The 22309-nt window shown below is 51.9% G+C and overlaps 3 protein-coding genes across 10 annotated transcripts; 2 read left to right on the top strand and 1 right to left on the bottom strand.

Moving 5' to 3' along the window:
* Positions 1-152: 152 nt before the first annotated feature.
* PSMB6 (proteasome 20S subunit beta 6) lies at positions 153-2183 on the top strand. The gene is made up of 6 exons (XM_007109170.2): positions 153-368; positions 792-859; positions 1131-1262; positions 1378-1507; positions 1710-1854; positions 1965-2183. The coding sequence occupies exons 1-6, from the start codon at positions 267-269 to the stop codon at positions 2105-2107; spliced, it is 720 nt and encodes a 239-aa protein (XP_007109232.1). The 5' UTR covers positions 153-266; the 3' UTR covers positions 2108-2183.
* A 1579-nt stretch (positions 2184-3762) lies between these two features.
* On the bottom strand, positions 3763-4675 carry C14H17orf114 (chromosome 14 C17orf114 homolog). Its single transcript, XM_055090495.1, has 2 exons — positions 4603-4675; positions 3763-3935 (listed from the first exon to the last, which is right to left on the bottom strand). Exons 1-2 carry the CDS (start codon positions 4673-4675, stop codon positions 3763-3765), a joined length of 246 nt encoding a protein of 81 aa, XP_054946470.1.
* Positions 4676-10120: 5445 nt separating this feature from the next.
* On the top strand, positions 10121-22053 carry PLD2 (phospholipase D2). 8 transcript variants are annotated; one of them, XR_008619218.1, is made up of 25 exons: positions 10121-10205; positions 10756-10865; positions 10954-11084; positions 11190-11332; positions 11768-11873; positions 11966-12031; positions 12155-12213; positions 12361-12453; positions 12546-12698; positions 13303-13452; positions 16168-16251; positions 16394-16472; positions 17233-17343; positions 17524-17694; positions 18078-18204; positions 18379-18497; positions 18598-18711; positions 18852-18956; positions 19177-19265; positions 19372-19485; positions 19663-19712; positions 19978-20112; positions 20340-20438; positions 20898-21012; positions 21264-21285. XR_008619218.1 is itself a non-coding variant. In XM_007109171.3 (25 exons), the coding sequence occupies exons 2-25, from the start codon at positions 10757-10759 to the stop codon at positions 21486-21488; spliced, it is 2802 nt and encodes a 933-aa protein (XP_007109233.1). In that variant the 5' UTR covers positions 10121-10205; position 10756; the 3' UTR covers positions 21489-22053. The 8 variants fall into 8 exon arrangements, 7 of the variants coding, with proteins under 7 accessions (XP_007109233.1, XP_054946315.1, XP_054946317.1 ...); XM_007109171.3 differs by having other exon boundaries at positions 20340-20493; positions 21264-22053; XM_055090340.1 differs by lacking the exon at positions 12361-12453 and having other exon boundaries at positions 20340-20493; positions 21264-22053.
* Positions 22054-22309: the final 256 nt, after the last annotated feature.

Genomic DNA, 22309 nt, shown 5'->3' with positions numbered 1-22309 from the left:
CCCGCGTATACCGATAGGAAAGTAGTTTTTCCAGACGGTTTGGATCTGTTTGTTGTTTGTTTTGTTTGTTTGTTTCTTGTTTCTTTGTTTGCCACACACGCTGCCATCAAGCTCTTACGGTCGCAAAGAACTTTCACTACACATTTCTTTTCCTTTCTGCCGTCAACCGTGGCGCAGCTTCGCCCCCAGAAGGCCTCAGAGCACGACTAAAGAGAGTGACGGAGCGCTTTACGACAGTTGCTTTGTGGCCGTACCGGAGGAGGAAGATGGCGGCCACCTTAGTAGCTGCTCGGGGAGCGCGGCCAGCACCATCCTGGGGGCTTGAGGCCATTACCCCCGACTGGGAAAACCGGGAAGTCTCAACAGGGGTGAGGAAGGACTCGGGGTTCACGAGATATGCACAGGGATTGAAGCGATGAAAAGATAAGGCTGGAGTGGGTTGGGAGAACTGGAGGGGCGGGGAAGAGAGGTGGTCTGTGTGATGCACTCAGGCAGGGGAGGAGGTATGCTAAGGACGCTGGAGTGGTGTGGGAGGAGGTGGAAGGTAGGCTGAAGCGTGGAATTCTGGAATCTTGCAGGACGAAGGCTTAAGGTCAGGGTGGGCCTTTGGGAACTTGAATATTGGATTTCTGGTATTCTGCGGGTTATTGAGAACCCCATGAGATTTGACGATGTGTTGGTGGCGCACGACTTTCTCATACTCTAGGGACTGGGTAGACGGATCATTAAGGTATGTGTATGCTGGAGAATATGGAGAGGCCCAGACTCAGTCCTTTCTCCTCTTTCTCCAGACCACTATCATGGCCGTGCAATTTGAAGGGGGCGTGGTTCTAGGAGCCGACTCCAGAACAACCACTGGGTGAGCTCAAGACAGATATGTGAAAGGTCTTAGACTACTGTGGGAAGGGAGGTTTGGCCCCTCCCGGGAGATAAGGATTTGTTCCAGCTTTTACTTCTTCATAGTTCTCTTCACCTTTTGGTGAACTCTTGTAAAAGTTTGTTCTCCAGCCTGCTTCAGTTTAGAGGAGAACTAACAGGAGATACTGGAATTCCTGTTGAGGGAGTGGATAGTAAAAGATGAAAGTGGGAGACAGGTGGGGTCCTTCCCTCACTATTCTGCTATCCTGCAGGTCGTACATCGCCAATCGAGTGACTGACAAGCTGACCCCTATTCATGATCGTATTTTTTGCTGCCGCTCAGGCTCAGCAGCTGATACCCAGGCAGTGGCTGACGCAGTCACTTATCAGCTTGGTTTCCACAGGTACTTGTGGGCAGCAGTGGGGGAAGTATCTGAAAGGAGTTGGGACCTGAGGAGCTGAATAGTCTGACTTCCAGGTCCTGACACTGCCTTCCCTATGACTTCCTTCACCTTCTAGCATTGAGCTGAATGAGCCTCCGCTGGTACACACGGCAGCCAGCCTCTTTAAGGAAATGTGTTACCGATACCGAGAAGACCTGATGGCAGGAATCATCATTGCGGGCTGGGACCCCCAAGAAGGGGGGCAGGTCAGATACCACCACCCCGAGAACATTGGAACCATGCCTTTCATTTCTCTCCCCACCGCAGGCATTTTCTAGTTCTCTTTCCAGTCTCTACATCACTTACTGTTAACTTTTCGCATACCAGTTCCACAGTGGACAGGCGAAGATATGTGTGTTGTGGGGAGGGTACAAATGGTGACACTCTTCTCCTCCCTCCGTCTGGCAGGTGTATTCGGTACCCATGGGCGGTATGATGGTAAGACAGTCCTTTGCCATCGGGGGCTCCGGGAGTTCCTATATCTATGGCTATGTCGATGCTACCTACCGGGAGGGCATGACCAAGGAAGAATGTCTGCAATTCACTGCCAATGGTGAGAACTGCGGCTTCTGGGTCTGTGAGTCAAGCCAGGTCAGCATTCCTCTTTCCTTGCCATGATCCCAGCATCTGACTCCAATCCCAACTTTCTTCTTTTCTCCACAGCTCTCGCTTTGGCCATGGAGCGGGATGGCTCCAGCGGAGGGGTGATCCGCCTGGCAGCCATTGCAGAATCAGGGGTAGAGCGGCAGGTACTTTTGGGAGACCAGATTCCCAAATTCACCATTGCCACTCTACCACCTCCCTGAATCCTAGGATTCTAAGATACAACAAGAGACACCCCATACAGATGACGAAATTCAATAAATAGTTTGTCAGTGAGAATCTGTGTGCTTTGGGGTTCCTTTCTTAACCTCAAGCCTGAACTTCTCTGGCCCATTTCTGTTTGTTTAAACCACTGCCCTGAGGGAGCTGGAGAGGACCCTTCTCCAGGCCATCATGCCCCACACTTTCGTTACCATATCCAGGTCTTTGTGACACTAGTGTGGTTGGTGTAGGGGCTCCCAGCAAATGACCCACTCCCCTCCCTGTTTAAGCCTAAGGGGGAACTCAAAATTCTGATAGAGACTGGAGTCACCTCCCCTCAGCCTGCCTCCTGCCTCCTGGGAGGCTACTGGCCCTAAAGTCAGAAGGACTCCACATGTCCGACCCAGGCTCACAGTCCCCTCTCTTCACAGTCACCTCTGTCACCTCATCTTGTCAGAAGCGGCAGTGTGACTTCTTTGGCTCTTGGGAGGAAGTTGGACCTTGGTGCACATGGAGTTTAAGTTTGACCTTGAGTGGGAGAGGGCGGCCACTGGGAGTGCTGTGGGTCGGCTCCAGAAGCCACCATTCCCATGGGGAGGTGATGGGAAGTTACCTTTCAGCCCCACGGATGAGAAACTGAGAGCCGGCTCTGGCCCCTGCAGGACGGTCCCCACTCCAGCCAACTGCTCAATGATATGACCGACAGTCTTGCCCTAATCTACATTTCTCCAGTCTATGGATAAGGGAACTGTGGAAGCCACGTTTGAAAACCTGGTTCTAGAATATAATCCTACCCTGGAGGATTTCTGGGGGTACAGAGGAGGCTTCCTAAGGAGGTGGTGAGGTCCTGAATTAAGTGAAGAAGGAGCTCTCGCCCCAAACGTGTATCTCAAAAGAACCAATGCAGAACTTTTGATTTTCTGCAAAACCTGTTCTCCCGGTCCTCCCTGTCTCAAGGCATCTTTGATTCCTCTTGCCCTTGTACTCCACAATCCTGAGAACTCTACATCCCTCAACAGAAAGGCCTTTCCTGGCCACTTGAATTTTAAGAAACACCACCCTCCTCCACCCTGCTCTCACATTACCTGTTTAATTTTCTTCGTAGCAGTACTTACCGCTATCTCCTATTACCATGCTTATTTATTTATTGTCTGCCTCCCCTACCAGAAAGCAAATTCAGTGAGAAGAGAGAATTCCTTGTGCTTGATTGACTGATATATTTTCAATGCCTGGCAGGGAGTGGACATTTGATAGTCATTGAATGAATGCGCTCCTTAGCCCCATCTGCTGTCCTCCCTACCCCACAACCGCCCCAAACTGCTCTCACCACACTCAACTCTGAAGCTTGATTTCAACAAACCTACTTCCTGCTAGGCACGCCTGGGCGCCGCAAGAGATCAGCTGCCTCCTGTTGCCCACTCCTGCGTCCTCCCACCCCATGCTGTACTTCCCACCTCAGCCCCATAACAGCCCTGGTGTCGTGGTCCCCATCTCCTCTCCAAAACATACGCACATACACACAGCACTTGGCAATTCTCAGTCTATTTTCTAAGAAGGTCATGAGGGATCTGAGGGAGCCGGACACTGGGATGACTGAGAAGGCGGGGGAAGGAAGGTTGTCAAGGCCTCCTGGAGGGTCAGCCCCTGGTTGTCCCCTTCAAATGGTGGAGTCGTTGGCCGAAGCTATGTCATGCAGCTGGTGGCGGAAGGAGAGACGGGCTTTCCTGCTGAAGTAGGCGCCAGACCCAAGGGACGGTATCCCTCCCTCAGCCACGATGGAGGCTACAGCTGGGCTGGGATCGGGATCTGGAGGGGCAGCTGGATCCAGGCCTAAAAGGGAGATTGGAGGGGGAAGAAGGGAGTTGTGGGTCAGGAGGAGGAAAGAGGCCAAGGAACCTAGGGGATGAGTGTCGCTAGCATCAGCAGGGAGAGGAGAGGTGACGTTGGCAGCAGGGCTGGCTTCCCTGGCCCGTGACCTATGCACTGGACACGGGGCCACACTCAGAAGGGCCCCCATGCTTGGTGTAATGCTCTGCTGTCTGCTGTCACTGTCTTGAAATTCTTTTCTTTTTTTTTTTCTTCGCGGTACGCGGGCCTCTCACTGTTGTGGCCTCTCCCGTTGCGGAGCACAGGCTCCGGACGCGCAGGCTCAGCGGCCATGGCTCACGGGCCCAGCCGCTCCGCGGCATGTGGGATCCTCCCGGACCGGGGCACGAACCCGTGCTCCCTGCATCGGCAGGCGGACTCTCAACCACTGCGCCACCAGGGAAGCCCCTTGAAATTCTTAATAATTTTTTTAATAAGGGGGTCCCACTTCTCCATTTCGCACTGGGCCCTGCAAAGTGTTTAGCCAATCCTTTGGTGAAGTGATAGATCCACCTCCCGCCCACGGGGCAGATTATCCTTTTCCCTTCCCTGATTTGAGCATTTACCTTTCTCCCCAGTGCAGTTTGTCTATCTGCCTGGCAGCCCACCTTTTCCTCTGTCTCCCCCGTACCTGCTCCTCTTTCAGTCCCCCGCTGTCTCCGGCACCCACACCATGGGAAACACCATGCCCCCTTCAGACCCATCTCAATAATGGACGAGACCGGATGCTGACAATGGCCAGGAGCGCCCTGGGAGGGGTGTGGTTTCCAAGCCCCTCCACTGTGGGCAAAACTACCACTTAGCCTCAGACCGCCTGGTGATTACAGGCGCCAGGAGATGGAAGGGGGAGAAGAGGGAGGAGGGAAAGCGTGGGGGATCCCCCGCTCAAACACCTATCCTTTTGTGCCCCCTTAATTTTGGGGTTGTCTCTGATCCCCATGGAGAAGCAGGAGAAGACTAGGAGGGGAGGCATGGAAGAGACAGACACACAAGTGCCGGCACAGACAGATGCAGTGAAAATTCATCGCAGCAATGCCAGACAACTTGGTGCCAGGCTGGACCCTGCTGGGGATTCATTTGTATTTTATTTTATTTTTTGTTAATATTTATTTATTTATTTATTTATTTGGCTGTGCCGGGTCTTAGGTGCGGCATATGGGATCTTCGTTGCCGCGTGCGGGATCTTTTAGTCGCGGCCTGTGGGATCTAGTTCTCTGACCAGGGATTGAACCCGGGCCCCCTGCATTGGGAGCGTGGAGTCTTAGCTACCGGACCACCAGGGAAGTCCCTCATTTGTATTTTAGAATGAAATTCATTTGTATTTAGAATGCCCAAGATGTAAAAAATTGAAAGAATAGTTTATTTTTTTAGAACGTGAAACTTTCCTAGTTAGGGAAACGTTATGTTCTCAAATGGTCCAGTAGCTCTCGACCCCTTTTATGAAAATAGTTGTAATTGATTAATTATGCTGTGCCAGGTAGATTCTAGGGAATTTTACATGTTATCTCACTTGATTGTGTCAATGTTTTTTTTTTTTTTTTTTTTTTTGTGGCCACGCCGTGCAGCATGTGGGATATTAGTTCCCGGACCAGGGACTGAATCCATGCCCCCTGCATTGGGAGTCTGAACCACTGGACCACCAGGGAAGTCCCTTTTTTTTTTTTAACATCAATGATCTTTTAAAGTGTTATTATTATGCTGATCTCAGAGATGAGGAATCAGAGGCACTGAGGGATTAGGTAGCTTGCCCAAGGTCACACAGGCAGTTATCGGAAGAGCAGTACTTTCCCTCACCCTCTTCAGTCTGACCCGAGTCCACTCTGTTAACTGCTACACTGAGCTTCCCAAGCATGTTCCTGGCAGGTATTGCCCTCAGCCAGGTTTAGGGCAGCCAGAGCCCGGGCTGGGAGCCTCAGGTCCACAGCATGCTAACCAAGGACTCTAAATGCCCTCCAAGAGCTATATTATCATTCCCTAAGTGTATCATGATGTGGGAAGGGTTGGAAAGCACTGCTGACTATGCTGCCTGCCCGAAATCTGTTATTTTATTTTATTTCTTTTTAAATTTAATTTTTATTTTACATTGGAAAATCTGTTTTTTAAATTAACTTTATGGAAGTAAAAATTTACATACAATTTAATGCACACATCTTAGTGTACAGTTCTATGAATTTTGACAAGTGCATACACCCATGTAATCACCACCCGAATCAAGATATAGGGCATCTCCATCACCAAGTTCCCTGTGTGGCCTTTACTGTCCCTCTTTTTCCCCACTCTCTGCCACAGGCAACTACTGATCTGATTTCCCTCACTATAGATTGGTTTTTCTGTTCCACAACTTTATATTAATGGAATCATATAGTACTACTCTTTTGTGTATGCTTGTTTCAGCATAATGGTTTTGAAATTCACCCGTGTTGTATGTATTAACAGTTTGTATGTTTTGTAATAACAACTTTATTGAGAAATAATTCATGTGCCATAAAATTCACCCTTTAAAGTTTACAATTCAGTGGTTTTTTACTAATATTCACAGAGGTGTGCAACCATCACAACTAATGTTATAACCTTCTCATCACCCTCAAAAGAAACCCTGTACCCATTAGCAGTCACTCCCCTGTCCTTCTCCCCAGCTACTGTCCCAGCTATGGTCTCTTTGGATTTACTTATTCTGGACATTTCATAGAAATGGAATCATATAATATGTGGTCCTTTGTGTCTGGCTTCTTTCACTTAGCATAATGTTTCAAGGTCCATCCCTGTTGTAGCATGTATCAGTACATCTTTCCTTTTTATGGCTGAATAATATTCCATGGTAGGGATACACCACATTTTGTTTATCCATTCATTACTTGATGGACATTTTGGTTTGTGTCTACTTTTTTGCTGTTTGAATAATACTACTATGGACATTCATGTACAAGTTTTTGTGAAGGCATACATTTTCAATTCTTTTTGGCATATACTTAGGAGTGGAATTGCTGGGCCATGTGGTAACTCTACACTTAACATTTTGAAACTGTTTCCAAGGTGGCTGTACCATTTTACACTTTATTCATTTTTATTGCTGAGTAATAGTCTACAGGCCACAAATTAATCAAAATAAAAACCTCTGCTCTTCAAAAGGCACCGTTATTTTATTTATTTATTTATTTTGGCCACACTGAGTGGCTGGGCCCCAGCAGTGAAAGAGCCAAGTCCTACTGGACCAACAGGGAATTCCCAAAAGGCACCATTATTTTAAAAAGACAAGCCACATTCTGGGTGAAAATATTTGCAATATATATATCTGATGAAGGATTTGTATCCAAAATATATAAAGAACTCTTACAAATCAATAATAAGACAAATAACATGGTTTTTAAAAAAATCAGTGAAAGAACTGAACACGTAAAAAGAAATATAGGGCTTCCCTGGTGGCGCAGTGGTTGAGAGTCTGCCTGCCGATGCAGGGGACACGGGTTCGTGCCCAGGTCCGGGAAGATCCCACATGCCGCGGAGCGGCTAGGCCCGTGAGCCATGGCCGCTGAGCCTGTGCATCCAGAGCCTGTGCTCCACAACGGGAGAGGCCACAACAGTGAGAGGCCCGTGTACCATGAAAAAAAAAAAAAATTTCACTTATTTAAAAGGTGCTTTTTCGGAGTTGGAGGAATCAGGCTCCCTGACTTCAAACTATACCACAAAGCTACAGTAATCAAGACAGTATGGTACTGGCACAAAAACAGAAATATAGACCAATGATACAGGATAGAGTGCCCAGAGATAAACCCACATACATATGGGCACCTAATTTACAACAAAGGAGGCAAGAACATACAATGGACAAAAGACAGCCTCTTCAATAAGTGGTTTTGGGAAAACTGGACAGCTGCATGTAAAAGAATGAAATTAGAACACTACCTAACACCATACACAAAAATAAACTGCAAATGGATTAAAGACTTAAATGTAAGTCCAGACACTATAAAACTCTTAGAGGAAAACATAGGAAAAACCCTCTTTGACATAAACCACAGCAAGATCTTTTTTGACCCACCTCCTAGAGTAACGGAAATAAAAACAAAAATAAACAAATGGGACTTAATTCAACTTCAAAGCTTTTGCACAGCTAAGGAAACCATAAACAAGACAAAAAGACGACCCTCAGAATGGGCGAAAATATTTGCAAATGAAACAACAGACAAAGGATTAATCTCCAAAATATACAAACAGCTCATGTGGCTCAATATCAAAAAAACAAATAATCCAGTTAAAAAATGGGCGGAAGACCTAAATAGGCATTTCACCAAAGAAGACACACATATGGCCAAGAGGCACATGAAAAGATGCTCAACATCACTAAATATTAGAGAAATGTAAATCAAAACTACAATGAGGTATTACCTCACACCGGTCAGAATGGTCATTATCAAAAAATCTAGAAACAATAAATGCTGCAAAGGTGTGGTGAAAAGGGAACCTTCCTGCACTGTTGGTGGGAATGTAAATTGATACAACCACTATGGAAAACAGTATGGAGGTTCCTTAAAAAACTAAAAATAGAACTACCATATGACTCAGCAATCCCACTACTGGGCATATACCCTGAGAAAACCATAATTCAAAAAGAGACATGTACCACAATGTTCATTGTAGCACTATTTACAATAGCCAGGGCACGGAGCCAACCTAAATGTCCACTGACAGATGAATGGATAAAGAAGATGAGGCACATATATACAATGGAATATTACTCAGCCAAAAAAGGAACGAAATTGAGTTTTTTGTAGTGAGGTGGATGGACCTAGTGTCTGTCATACAGAGTGAAGTCAGAAAGAGAAAAACAAATACCATATGCTAACGCATATATATGGAATCTAAAAAAAAAACGGCACTGATCAACCTAGTTGCAGGGCAGGAATAAAGAGGTAGACATAGAGAATGGACTTGAGGACTTGGGGTGGGAGGGTGAAGCTGGGGTGAAATGAGCTGGTGGGAAGCAGCAGAGCACAGGGAGATCGGCTCAGTGCTTTGCCATGACCTAGAGGGGTGGGATAGGGAAGATGGGAGGGAGGCTCAGGAGGGAGGGGATATGGGGACATGTGTATGCATACGGCTGATTCACTTTGTTGTGCAACAGAAACTAACACAGTATTGTGAAGCAATTATACTCCAATGAAGATCTATTTTTTAAAAAGTGCTTTTTAATGACCATTTAAAAATAGGCTTTGTCACTTTCTTCACCCTGCCTCTATATAAATGTGTGCAATTAGAGATCAAACAAGTTTGGCTAGTTTCTTAAAAAGTTAAAATGATGGAGCAACTCCACTCCTAGCTATTTACCCAAGAGAAATGAAAACATATTTCTACACAAAGACGTACCCAAGAATGTTTACAGGAGCTTTATTCGCAGCAGGCAAAACCTAGAAACAACCCAAATATCCATGAAGAAATATCCACCAACCCACTCTTCCATCTAGAAGAGATAAAGAAATCTACTTTTTAAAAAAATGAAATATTTTGTCTATTAGAACCTCAAATTTTTCCTGTTTCCCCTTAGACTGTTAGTTCCAGAAGAGCAAATCCCGTGATAGTCTTCTTCACTACTGTATGCTCAGAGTCTGGAGCGGAGCAAGTACGCAGTAAATAGTGAATGAATGAAAGAATGCAAGTTTGCGTACGTCAATGAATTTGTGGCCACCAGCCCTCGGGCCTTTCGTCATTCCTTCCATCTACAAACGCTGGCTAGGCCGGCCCAATGTGGTTCTCAGCCGGCCCGGGAAGGGGACACAGCCAGGTCCCTGCCGCGGAGGCGCGTCCCGCCAGGGGCCCTGGCGGGATCGGTGGCCGGAGAGGACCCGGGGCGGGGCGGCGGCGCCCGAGCGTTGGGAGGGTGCGCAGGGCCGAGCGCCCACAGGGAGGAGCGGGCCTGCACGGACCGACGGCGCGGGACAGACTGACAGCCCGGCAGACGGCGCCGCACCGATGCACGGAGAGGGTAGCGCCGTCCCGCAGAGCCGAGGGCGGCCCCAGCGCCCAGGCTGCACGCGGGACTGCAAGGGCAGGCCGAGGGCGGCGGGGGCGGGACGGGACCGACGAGAATCCCGAGGAGGTGAGGCCGGGGGCCGTCCCGCCCCCAAGGGCAGGCCCTGAGCGCCCGCCCCGCCCTGGCCCTCTGGGGTGTGGGCTCCCGCTCTGACTCTGCTGTCTCCTGCTCGCGAAGCCGCGCTGCCGCCGGCTCGGGCTGCCCGGGTGAGGGGGCCGGGGAGGGGGCGCCGCGGAGATCCCGGGCCCAGGAAATCGGGCGGGGACGGGAATGAGCTTGGGCTGCGGATCCTCCTGACTCAGCCTCACGCTCAGATTTCGGGGTTTCCCTCCCGGGCGGGGAACGCGTAACTTCCTCATTCCCGCCTGGACCCCTTCTTCCAGCTGGCTTGGCCTGGCTGGAGCCCCGGTGGCTCGGGACCCCTGGCAACCCCCAGGGCCCCTCCCCTGGCTTCTGCTCTGCCCCACTTCGGGGCCATCCGGGCCTGGCCGGGTGTTCCTCGGCACCCTGGTTACGGGACGGGAGGCGGGACTCAGGCATTCTGGATGCAGGAAGGATCGAGATAGGGGATGGAGATTAGAGGCGGGTTGGCAGGGCGTTGCAGACCGATGCGCCATAATCAGAGAGACTGGGAGTCAGCGGGACCCAGGTGGGGGGAAGCGGGGGACCTGTGGGAGATGGAAGACCGTGGGGGTGCGAGGGGGGGCAGGGTTCTGCAAAGCAGGTCACCTTCCTGAGGCCTCCGCATATTCCTAGGATGGCGGCGACCTCCGAGAGCCTCTTCCCCTCTGGGGGTGACCTGGACTCCAGCCAGTTACAGATGGAGCCCGATGAGGTGGACACTCTGAAGGAGGGAGAGGACCCAGGTACACATGGAGGACGCCCTCAGGGAGAAGAGGAGGAGGGGGCTGAGACCTCCTGGAGTCCACATTCTTCCACTTTCTCTCCTGTCAGCTGACCGGATGCACCCCTTTCTGGCCATCTACGACCTCCAGCCTCTGAAAACTCACCCCTTGGTGTTTGCCCCTGGGGTTCCCGTCATAGCCCAGGTGGTGGGCACTGAAAGATACACCAGTGGATCCAAGGTGGCTGGGCTGGCACCAGGCAGGGGGCTAAGGGGAGGGCTGGCCAGAGCGGGAGCTGCCACCCAACCAGGGAACATCCATTCAGTCAGTTCCTCACTCCCCCAGGTGGGCACCTGCACTCTGTATTCTGTCCGCTTGACTCACGGTGACTTTACCTGGACAACCAAGAAGAAGTTCCGTCATTTCCAGGAATTGCATCGGGACCTCCTGAGACACAAAGTCTTGATGAGTCTGCTCCCTCTGGCTCGGTGAGGGGGACAAGACTGCCTCCTGTGAAGGGCAGGTGCCCCCTCACCGCGGGGCAGCATGGGATGTCACTGCCCCAGCCTCCATTGCTGCTTTCTGTCTGTCTCATCCCCAGACCACAGCCTTTCCTCCCCCCGCTGCTTTCCTCCCCCAACTCTGGCCACTGGGCCTGCTCCTCTGACCCCAGTTACCAGGAAACCTTCCCTGCTCAGCTCTCCCCGTCCATGGTTCTGGGCCAGTATCTCAGCAGGGCTGGATGCCCAAAGTACCCTTGGCAGCCTCCCACCTTTTTCTGTCTCCATCCTCAGGGTAGGGGGCATTCCTTCTGCCAGCCTCTAGGTCCCCTCGCCTCCTCCAAGACCCCACCTCCAGTACTTCAGGAACCCAGGCACCCAGCCTCCCATCCTCCTATTGACCCTCCCCCATCCCTTCCACAGCTTTGCCGTTGCCTATTCTCCAGCCCCAGAGGCAAACAACAGAGAGATGCCCTCTCTACCCCGAGCAGGTCCTGAGGGCTCCGCCAGACATGCATCCAGCAAACAGGTAGGACCGGACACCTGGTCCTCTGGGAAGGTGTTTGGGTGCAAATGGTTCTGGTCCCATCTGTCTCTCTCTCTTTCCCATCCCTACTTCAGAAATACCTGGAGAATTACCTCAACCGCCTCCTGACCATGTCTTTCTACCGCAACTACCACGCCATGGTAAGGTCAAGAGGCTGGTGCCAGGTCCCTTGAGATGGAGCAGAGGGCAGAGGATCAGGGTCGGTAGAGTCTGAGGGGCTGAAAATAAGAGTCTCTCCTCTGAGCCTTTTTCTTCCTCTGCAGACAGAGTTTCTGGAAGTCAGTCAGCTGTCCTTTATCCCAGACCTTGGATCCAAAGGACTGTGAGTGTCTGACACCCCTCACCCGCCATCTGCCAACATCTGGATCTCTCCCTGGCTGAGAATAGGGAAAGAGCAGTGCACTGCGGGCTGCAGGTCTGGATCCCTCATCCAGCCTCATCCAACATCTCTTTCTGGTTTTCCCCACAGGGAGGGGGTGATCCGGAAGCGCTCAGGTGGCCACCGTGTTCCTGGCCTCACCTGCTGTGGCCGAGACCAAGTTTGTTATCACTGGTCCAAGCGGTGAGGCCTGAGCAGAGCCGCTGGGCAGTGGGTGGGGGTGAGGAAGGAGACCCCAGGGGCGTGGAGGAATGGTCAGAGCCCTTCCACTCCAGGTGGCTGGTGGTAAAGGACTCCTTCCTGCTGTACATGAGCCTCGAGACCAGCGCCATCACATATGTTCAGCTCTTCGACCCTGGGTTCGAGGTACAGGTGGGGAAAAGGAGCACAGAGGCAAGGTATGGGGTCCGGATCGACACCTCCCACAGGTAAGGCCTCCCTGGTGTGGACAGACACCTGGTGAGTGAAGAGCCAGCCTGGGGCCCTAAGGGGAGTTAAGTGGAAGAGACCATGGAAGAAAGGAAGGGGTTCCCACCTCCCTGGAGCCGGCCATGATTTGGAACCAGAGAACTGTTCTAGTCAGATGCCTGGGGCTGCTCTTAGAGGCTGGGCCCAGAGAAAGAGAGTTGAGTATAAGCCTGGGGGAAGGACTTTTGGTGCAAAAGATAGGGCGCTCCATTCATTCATTCAACAAACTTAAGGGACTTCCCTGGTGGTCCAGTGGTTAAGACACCGTGCTTCCACTGCAAGGGGCGCAGGTTTGATCCCTGGTCATGGAACTAAGATCCCACATGTAGTGCAGCATGGCCAAAAAAAACCCAAAATACGAAAAAAACAAACTTAAGTGGCTGGCACAATACTAGGTGCCAAGGACCCAACTGTGAATAAGGCAGATACACTCCCTGTCCCTGTGAAGTCAAGTGGGGACTAAGGGAAGAGGTAGGAAAGAGGTGATAGCTAAAGGGGAGGTTTCTGGGCCAGGCCAGAGGTGTGGAGGGTAAGGATTGTGGTCCACCCATTGTTCCCGTCCAGGTCTTTGATTCTCAAGTGCAGCAGCTACCGGCAGGCACGGTGGTGGGCCCAGGAGATCACTGAGCTGGCCCAGGGCCCGGGCAGAGACTTTGTACGGCTGCACCGGCACGAAAGCTACGCTCCACCCCGGCCTGGGACCCTGGCCCGGTGGTGAGACACTGACATCCTTTCTGAAATTAACAGTGACCTTTTCGACCTCCTTGGTGTTCTCTGAGTCCTTGATCCTCTTTATCTCCTCTGACCCCTTCTGACCTCAATAACCTCCCCCTTTGACTTCTCAAATCTCCCTGACCCCCTGACCTCTTCAATCATGCTGATCCCCCTGATTCCCCTCTGATCTTTCTGAACCCCAAACTGGGTAATCTCTGACCCCGACCTCTCCGACCTCCCGTGACCTTTTTAACCTCCTTTCACCACACTGACCCTCTCTGTTCTCAGTGATCTCAAATGTCTCTGATTTATTCGTCCATTTAATAAACATTTTCTGAGCATCCACTATGTGCCAGGTCCAGTGGCAGAGATAAGACTCAGTAGGTGATTCAGTCACAAAACAATGGGAGTTTGCCACGCTGGTGGTAGATATAGGGTACCAAGCACAGAGGAGGGGCATCTGCCCCAGCGTAGGATGTCAGGACTGGCTTCTAGAAGGCAGTAACCCTGAGGTTAACCTTAGCAAGATAAAGAAAATGGAGAAGGGCTGTCCGTGCAGAGAAGCTAGAAATAGCCCAGCGTGTTTGGGAACCACAAAGACTGACTATTGTTGCAGCGTGAGGAGCGGTGGTCAGTAAAGAGTCTGGGGGTCGCAGGGTCTGATCAGTGCCTCTCCCGCTAAGCTGAGGGGGTTAACCTTTGTCATAGGCAGAGAGGAGTCATGGAAAGAATTTTTCTTGGAGGTGGTGTTGAGATTTTTTTTATTGGAGTATAATTGCTTTACAATGTTGTGTTAGTTTCTGCTGTACAACAAAGTGAATCAGCTCTATGTGTACATATATCCCCATATCCCCTCCCTCTTGAGCCTGCCTCCCACCCTCCCTACAGGGAGATCAGCTCGATGCTTTGTGACGACCTAGAGGGGTGGGATAGAGATTTGTTTATCTATTTAAAAAATTTATTTCTTTTATTTTTATTTATTTTTGGCTGTGTTGGGTCTTCGTTGCTGAGCTAGCACTTTCTCTGGTCACAGCAAGCGGGGGCTACTCTTCGTTGCGGTGCGCAGGCTTCTCATTGCAGTGGCTTCCCTTGTTGCGGAGCACGGGCTCTAGGCGCACAGGCTTCAGTAGTTGTGGCACACGGGCTCAGTAGTTGTGGCTCGCGGGCTCTAGAGCGCAGGCTCGGTATTTATGGCTCACAGGCTTAGCTGCTCTGCGGCATGTGGGATCTTCCCGGACCAGGGCTCGAACCCGCGTCCCCTGAATAGGCAGGAGGATTCCCAACCACTGCGCCACCAGGGAAGCCCGAGATTTATTTTTTAACATAAGAACTGATCATAGCTAATACTTATGTAGCACTTAGTGTGTGCCAGAAACCATCTGAGTGTTTTATGTTTATGAACTTACAACAGCCCCGTGAAGCAGGTACAGTTGTTATATCCACTTTACAGGTGAGAAAACTGAGGCAAGGAGAAGTTAAGTAACTTGTCAGGGTCACACACCTTGTAAACAGTGGAACCAGGATTCAAATCCAGGTAGTCTGGGTCAAGACCCTGCTCCTCACTATCAAACAGGACTGTTAGTTATTAAAAGTCTAACGATACAGAAACATATTAAGTAAGAAATTAAAGTTCACTGCACAAGCCTTTACCCCCTGGCCCTTAGTTCTTCTCTACACCCCCTCCCCCAAATCCCATTTTTCTCCCCAGAAGTAATCCTGGTGATAGTTTGATATTTATCCTCCCAGATCTTTTCCTGCATATTTTCATGTGCTTAGCATATATGTTACTTTTTGTTTTAATGTAAATGAGATCATGCAGTCTCTTCTTTGTTTTATTTTTTTCACTTAATACATGCGTTAGAGATTAGGCATTTACATTATTTCCCACTTTCAGTCTTATAAACGATACTGCAATGAACATAATCTTTGGTTAAGCACTTAATAGGATGTCTTCCTAGATATAGAATTACAAAGTGCATTTAATGGTATCAGGGGTAAGTGGATTTAATATTCTGATAGATACTACCAAACTGTCCTCTAAAAAAGCTATAAAACCAATGTATATTCTCACAAACTATGAGAGTACTCACTTCCCCATATGCTAATATTGAATGTAACGTGCAATTTTAATTTTTGCCAATCTAGTTAATTTAAAAAGTGTTATTCGTTTTAATATCAATTTCCTTGTTTAGTGATGAAGTTGAACATCTTTTCATCTATGATTGGCCATTGTCCCCCTGTGAACTATCAGTTCTCTTTTTTTTTTTTTTTTTTTTTTTGGCCGTGCTGTGCGGCTTTTGGGACCCTGTTCCCCAACCAGGGACCAAACCCGTGCCCTCCGCAGTGAAAGCACAGACAGAGTCCTAACTGCTGGACGGCCAGGGAATTCCCGTACCAGTTCTTATTCTTTGTTCAGTTGGCCTGTATGTCTTCTTGTTATTGATACGTTGGAACTCTTTATATGTGATGTATTAATCTTCCCAATCTTCAGTCATTTTCTTTGGTTTGTTGTGTCTTTTGTAGTTTGTAATTTTATTTAGCTCGTACTGGCAAATTTATCCCACTTTGATATATGTGCTACTGTCTGACCTCTCTGATCACTCTTGGTCTTTGTCCCTGCTGTCACCTCTGACCCATGACTGTCCTCCGGTCTTCACTCTCCAGAGCTTTCTGGCTTCTGACTCCTCTGACCTCCTTGGCTTGGCCTCCCCCCAGGTTTGTGAATGGGGCAGGTTACTTTGCTGCTGCAGCTGATGCCATCCTGCAGGCTCAAGAAGAGATTTTCATCACAGACTGGTGGTACGTGGGGGAAAAGCCTGAGCAAGAAGCGGTAGGATAGGGCCTGCAACAGATCAGCTTATGGGCCAGAAAAGGAGTGGAAGGGGAGGAGTGACTGTTGTCGGGGGCTTAGCTTGCCCTTAGCTGCTGCCCTGAATCCCAGGTTGAGCCCTGAGATTTACCTGAAGCGTCCGGCCCATTCAGATGACTGGAGACTGGACATTATGCTCAAGAAGAAGGCGGTGAGGAGAGTGGTTGGTGGCGGGGTGGCCTGTGGTGGAGATTGGTTAGAAGGGACTGTAGCATGGGGGAAGGCAGGGAATCTGAAACTGGAGGAGGAGGAAATATGCCCATCCTGGCTCAGTGTCTGGCAAACATCGCCGCCTCCCCTTCCCTAAGGAGAACTGACACCTCCCTGTTCTTGCCCTTCCTCTACCTGGTATAGACTTTCCTCCCAGTATCCATTACACTCTGCTGTGTTACTGCAGGGTGGACATGTCTGTCTCTCTCCCTGGGCTGATTAATAGCACTAGTTCCAATACAAGGCATAGTGTCTGCCATGTTGGGAGCATCCATAGATGTTGACGGGTGGGAGGAAAGATATGTGGATGATGGAGAGTAGGTGGGTGAATGGATGGGTAGATGATGGAAAGGGAGATAGATAGAAGGATATGAGGTTGGGAAGGTGGATCAGTAGGAGAGTGGGTAGGTAGATGGATGAATGATAGATGGTAGCTAAGGGGATGAGTACATTTGGGGGGAAATGGGTGGATAGATAATGCTGGGTAGGCGGGTAGATGTGTGGATGGGTGAGCAGATAGAGGAGATTCAATCTAGGTTTGCTGTAAGCATCAAAGCAGGGTGTACGTGGCAGAGCATTGAGGATCTCCAGGCAGGGAGGAAGAATATACAGGAATCCTGAGCATGGGGAAGGGTTTGGGAGGGTGGGAAGGGGTCATTCCGAGAGAGGCAGTAGGATCTGATTCCCTCACTGACCACCAGGAGGAGGGTGTCCGGGTGTCCGTACTGCTGTTTAAGGAAGTGGAGTTGGCCTTGACCATCAACAGTGGCTATAGCAAGAAGGTTCTGATGCTACTGCATCCCAACATAAAGGTGACTCTCAGGCCGCAGAGACCCCTTCCCTGCAGCCCTCCTCACCACACTTTCCCATCCCCTCAACCCTCCCTTTCCTTGAGCATCTCATCCTTCCGTCTTTCCATTCTCTCCCCCAACACCTCCTCTTTCTTCTCCCACCTAAGCTCACTCTCCTGAACTCCCCCATACCTGCTCCAGGTGATGCGCCACCCAAACCAGGTGACTCTGTGGGCCCATCATGAGAAGCTCCTGGTGGTGGACCAAGTAGTGGCCTTCTTGGGGGGGCTGGACCTCGCCTATGGGCGCTGGGATGACCTGCAGTACAGGCTGACCGACCTTGGGGACTCCTCTGCGTCAGCTGCCCCCCAGGTAATCCCCCAAGGCCTTCCTGAGCTCCCCCAAACTCAGTTAACCTAAATCCACACCCCTTCCCAGCTCCAGCCTTCTCCTCCAGTCATTCCAAGCCCACACTCAGGGTTCCTTGGCCTTGCTGGGACCCCAAGAAGCTGCTTTGAATATACTGTGACCCAGTCCCCTCCCCATGTCCATTACCCACCCCTCCCCCCGTTCCTCTAGGGATTTCAAATGCATCTGAAGGGGAGGACCGGGGAATCAAACTCTCTCTGCTTCATTCTTACTCTGTGTGTCTCTGTGTCTCCCAGTCTTCCAGTGCTCCTTTCTTCTCCTTGGCCTGGCTCTGTACGGCCCCATGACCTCTCCTTGCCCCTGGCTTGGGTGTGTTCCCCCTACAGCCTCCCACCGCACGCTCAGACCCTCCAGCTACACCAGACCTCTCTCACAACCAACTCTTCTGGCTGGGCAAGGACTACAGCAATCTTATCACTAAGGACTGGGTCCAGCTGGATCGGCCTTTTGAGGGTAGGCGTCCCCTTCCTCCAGAGCCCGTGAGAGCTGGGGGCAGGGTCAGAAGGCAGGGCTGGGACTGAGGATGCGATGAACTGGCTCAAGGGTAATGCACCCTCCTCCCCCCTGCCCCAAGTGTCCCCAAGAGACCGTCCCTGACCTCTCCCCTGACTCTCCTGGGACCCCCAGATTTCATTGACAGGGAGACCACACCCCGGATGCCATGGCGGGATGTCGGGGTGGTGGTCCATGGCTCACCCGCCAGGGACCTTGCCCGGCACTTCATCCAGCGCTGGAATTTCACCAAGGTGCTTGATCCCTCCTGCTCCCTCCCGTGAGGCTGGAGGGCGGGAGGGAGCCCGGGGCAGCTCGTCACCTCCGTCTGGCTCTGCCATCCCTCTTCCTCAGACCACCAAGGCCAAGTACAAGATACCTATGTACCCCTACCTGCTGCCCAAGTCCACCAGCACCGCAAACCAGCTCCCTTTCATGCTCCCGGGGGTGCAGTGCACCACCGTGCAGGTGAGGCTCCGACTTCAGCCTGCCCTCGCCTCCCTCCCTTCAGCCCAATGGCCCGGCCCACTCTCCCTGACCTGAGAGCCCCCGCCAGACCCCTCCTCTCCCGGGCTCAGGAGCCACATCATATTCGCCGTCCCCCCCAGGTCTTGCGGTCAGTGGACCACTGGTCAGCGGGGACCTTGGAGAACTCCATCCTCAATGCCTACCTGCACACCATCAGGGAGAGCCAGCACTTCCTCTACATTGAGGTCTGACGGGGTGAGGGTGGGGCAGAGAACGGAGGGGACATCCCAGGGGAGAGACTTAGGATGTCAGTGGCATCAGTCGTTGAGGACTGGCATAACTGGGCCTGGAGAAATGCAGAAGCCTGGGGCCAAGGCCTGGAGCCTGGGGGTGGGGATGGCAGCGGGAGCTGAGGGCAGGGGCTGGGGCCGGACTGCTGATGTCTGTCATTGGTCCCTGCCCCAGAATCAATTCTTCATTAGCTGCTCAGATGGGCGGACGGTGCTGAACAAGGTGGGCGATGAGATTGTGGACAGAATCCTGAAGGCCCACAAGTAAGATGGACCAGCCAGAGTGTGAGGATTGTGGGCGTGGTTTAAGCCCAACTGGATGGGTGGGGCTTGGGGGAGAGGTCACACCTCTGACTCCACCCCTCCCCAGACAGGGGCAGTGCTTCCGAGTCTACATGCTTTTGCCCCTGCTCCCCGGGTTCGAGGGCGACATCTCCACAGGCGGCGGTAACTCCATGCAGGCCATTCTGCACTTCACTTACAGGTGACCCCCGGCGCCCCCCTCAGCCAGACTCTGCCTCTCCATGGCCCCATCCTACCTATGCCTCCATCCTGACTCCGTCCTGATCCCTTCTTGCTGGACTTTTGAGGTCCACCTCTCTCCTGACATCCCCCATCTCCTCCCCAGTCTCCACCTCCCTCACCCATTCTCTTCCCTCAGGACGCTATGTCGTGGGGAATATTCAATGCTACATCGCCTCAAAGCAGCCAGTGAGTGCTGGGAGCTGGGGGTTCAAGCCCTGGACCCCCGGGGAGGGGGCGATTGAGGGACTGGAGCCCCAGGGATGGAGGGAAGGAGGCTATCACTCCTGCACGCTTCTGGGGCTACTGCCTGAGCCCGCAGGTGGCCTTACGCTGCAGAGAGAAGTATATGGACCAGGGCTTCTGAAGTGAGGAGGTAGATGGGACAGGGCTCTGTCTGCACGTGGAGAGTACCTCTCGCCTCACTCCCCTTCCCCCCGTCTCTTACTCACAGTGGGGACAGCGTGGCGGGACTACATTTCCATCTGTGGGCTTCGCACACACGGAGAGCTGGGTAGGCACCCGGTCTCAGAGCTCATCTACATCCACAGCAAGATGCTCATTGCAGATGACCGGACAGTCATCATTGGTCAGTGCTGGATCTCAGTCCCCGGCAACGAGAGGGGGGTGGGGAGAAGTGGAGCAGGGCCCAGCCAGGGGCAACGGGGTGGAGGTGGGTGATGGAGATTGCAGCAGAGGCCCAGCTGGGGATGGAGGCCAAAGAAGGCGTGTTGCCCCCAGGCTGGTTCTTGGGTAGAGGTGATGGGGTCCCCTGGGCTCAGGAGGACGCAGTGTGTCCTGCACCCCCCACCCCAGGCTCCGCAAACATCAACGACCGGAGTTTACTGGGGAAGCGGGACAGTGAACTGGCTGTGCTGATCGAGGACACGGAGATGGAGGCATCCCTCATGAATGGTGTGGAATATCAGGCGGGCAGGTTTGCCTTGAGTTTGCGGAAACACTGCTTCAGGTAGAGCCGGGGTGGGGTGCTACAGCGTAGTGGGAGCGGCGGAATGGGGGAGGGTGTGCCTTGTGAGCAAGTGTGAGGATTGCTTAGAGGTAGTAGATTTAGAGGTAGATTTAGAGGTAGATTTCCCAAGAGGCAGACTCATCCAGTTTAAGGTACCGGCAAAGCAGGGATACCAAAAAAATGAGAAACAAATATTTCAAAAGTAATTTGGTATATCTTTCAAAGCATTAAAGTAGTCACCAAAGTAGAGACATATTAAAGCTCTGTTGGACTCGTTTACACTTATTTTACTGTTTAACATTGCTTCTATTTTGAAATACCTGGGTAGGCACATTATAATTTTCTGGTATTCAGGCTTTCAAAGGATCTTACTCTGGCCCTGCTGGGACCCCTTTCTCCCGCAGCGTGATTCTCGGGGCAGATGCCCGGCCAGACCTGGATCTCCGAGACCCTGTCTGTGATGACTTTTTCCAGTCGTGGCAAGACACAGCTGAGAGCAATGCCAATATCTATGAGCAGGTGGGCAAGGGGCGTGGGCAGGGGTGCTGGCAGGGGGAAGTTCATGGATTATCCTGTCTAGGGTGGGATAGAGAGGAGCCCCTGCACAGCCATCCTCATAAGAGGATGAGGGTCTGGGGACGTCATGGGATTCAGTGGCTCAGGGTCAGTGTAGAGGGATATGGTGGGCATAGGGGCATCTAGCCCAGTTGGGCTTGGACTCTTGGGCAGTCTCCCCAAGCCTTATTGGCTTCCATGCCCCTCGCCCACAGATCTTCCGCTGCCTGCCGTCCAACGCCACTCGCTCCCTGAGGGCACTCCGGGAGTATGTGGCCGTGGAGCCGCTGGCCACGGTCAGCCCTCCCTTGGCCCGGTCTGAACTCACCCAGGTCCAGGGCCACCTGGTCCACTTCCCCCTCAAGTTCCTGGAGGATGAGTCTTTGCTGCCCACCCTGGGTAGCAAGGAGGGCATGATACCCCTGGAAGTGTGGACGTAGCTGCGGCTCCAGCCCGGGAGAGGTCACCAGCTGCTGGGCTCCACCTCATCTGGCTCCCTGCCCCCTCACCCTGAGGACCGAGGGCAGTGCCTTTGAGACCTGGGGGAGGCAGGCATCCCCGGAGGGGGACTAGAGAAGTCACAGAGGACCCTTTCTTGAGAAGCAGCCAAATAGGACACTCTCAAGCCCGGGCTGGGGAGGCAGAAGAGGGTCCAGAGAAGTTCATCCTCCTCGCTGCCCAGTTCAAACCACTGCTACAAAGGAGAAGCAAAACTCCTGCCAGGATGCCTGCGGCCAGCCTCCTACTCCAGGAGGACCAGATTCTGCCCTGGGCCTTCCCATCTCTCCCTTCATCTTCCTGCCCTTGAACCCCCTCCCTGCCCCAGGGTCTTTCCCAGTTCATTACTGCCAAGGTGGAGGGAAGGATGGAGCCACTCACGGCTTCAGTGCCCATGGTGGGGAGGGGACGGGGGGGGGTGCACACTAACCCCCTCCACCAGCTGATGACAGACACTAACTTTGTATCAGTTCAATAAGCGTTTCATAAATAAAAGCCTAGAAAAGGTCCTTGCCTCTTCCTTGGCCGAACGGAGTGCTTGTCTCAGCTGCGCCCCCAGGCCTACACACAGCAGCACAGGCCCCTTCATCCTCTCTCCACACCACTGGTTTCTTCTTTCTGTGACTTCACCTCCGCTCCGCTTGTCTGTGGCTTCGGGAGCTCCGTCAGTAGGTGCTGGGAAGACCAGGTGTTCACACAGGGATGCCTGGGTAAAAGAAGGGCGGGGCCAAACCAGGACTCCTGGAGGACAGCGGAGCTGATG

The sequence above is a fragment of the Physeter macrocephalus genome, chromosome 14 (genome assembly GCF_002837175.3).
Source record: "Physeter macrocephalus isolate SW-GA chromosome 14, ASM283717v5, whole genome shotgun sequence".
Taxonomy (NCBI): Eukaryota; Metazoa; Chordata; class Mammalia; order Artiodactyla; family Physeteridae; genus Physeter; species Physeter macrocephalus.
Note: the sequence above shows the minus strand (reverse complement) of the source record. Positions and strands in the feature narration are given on the sequence as shown.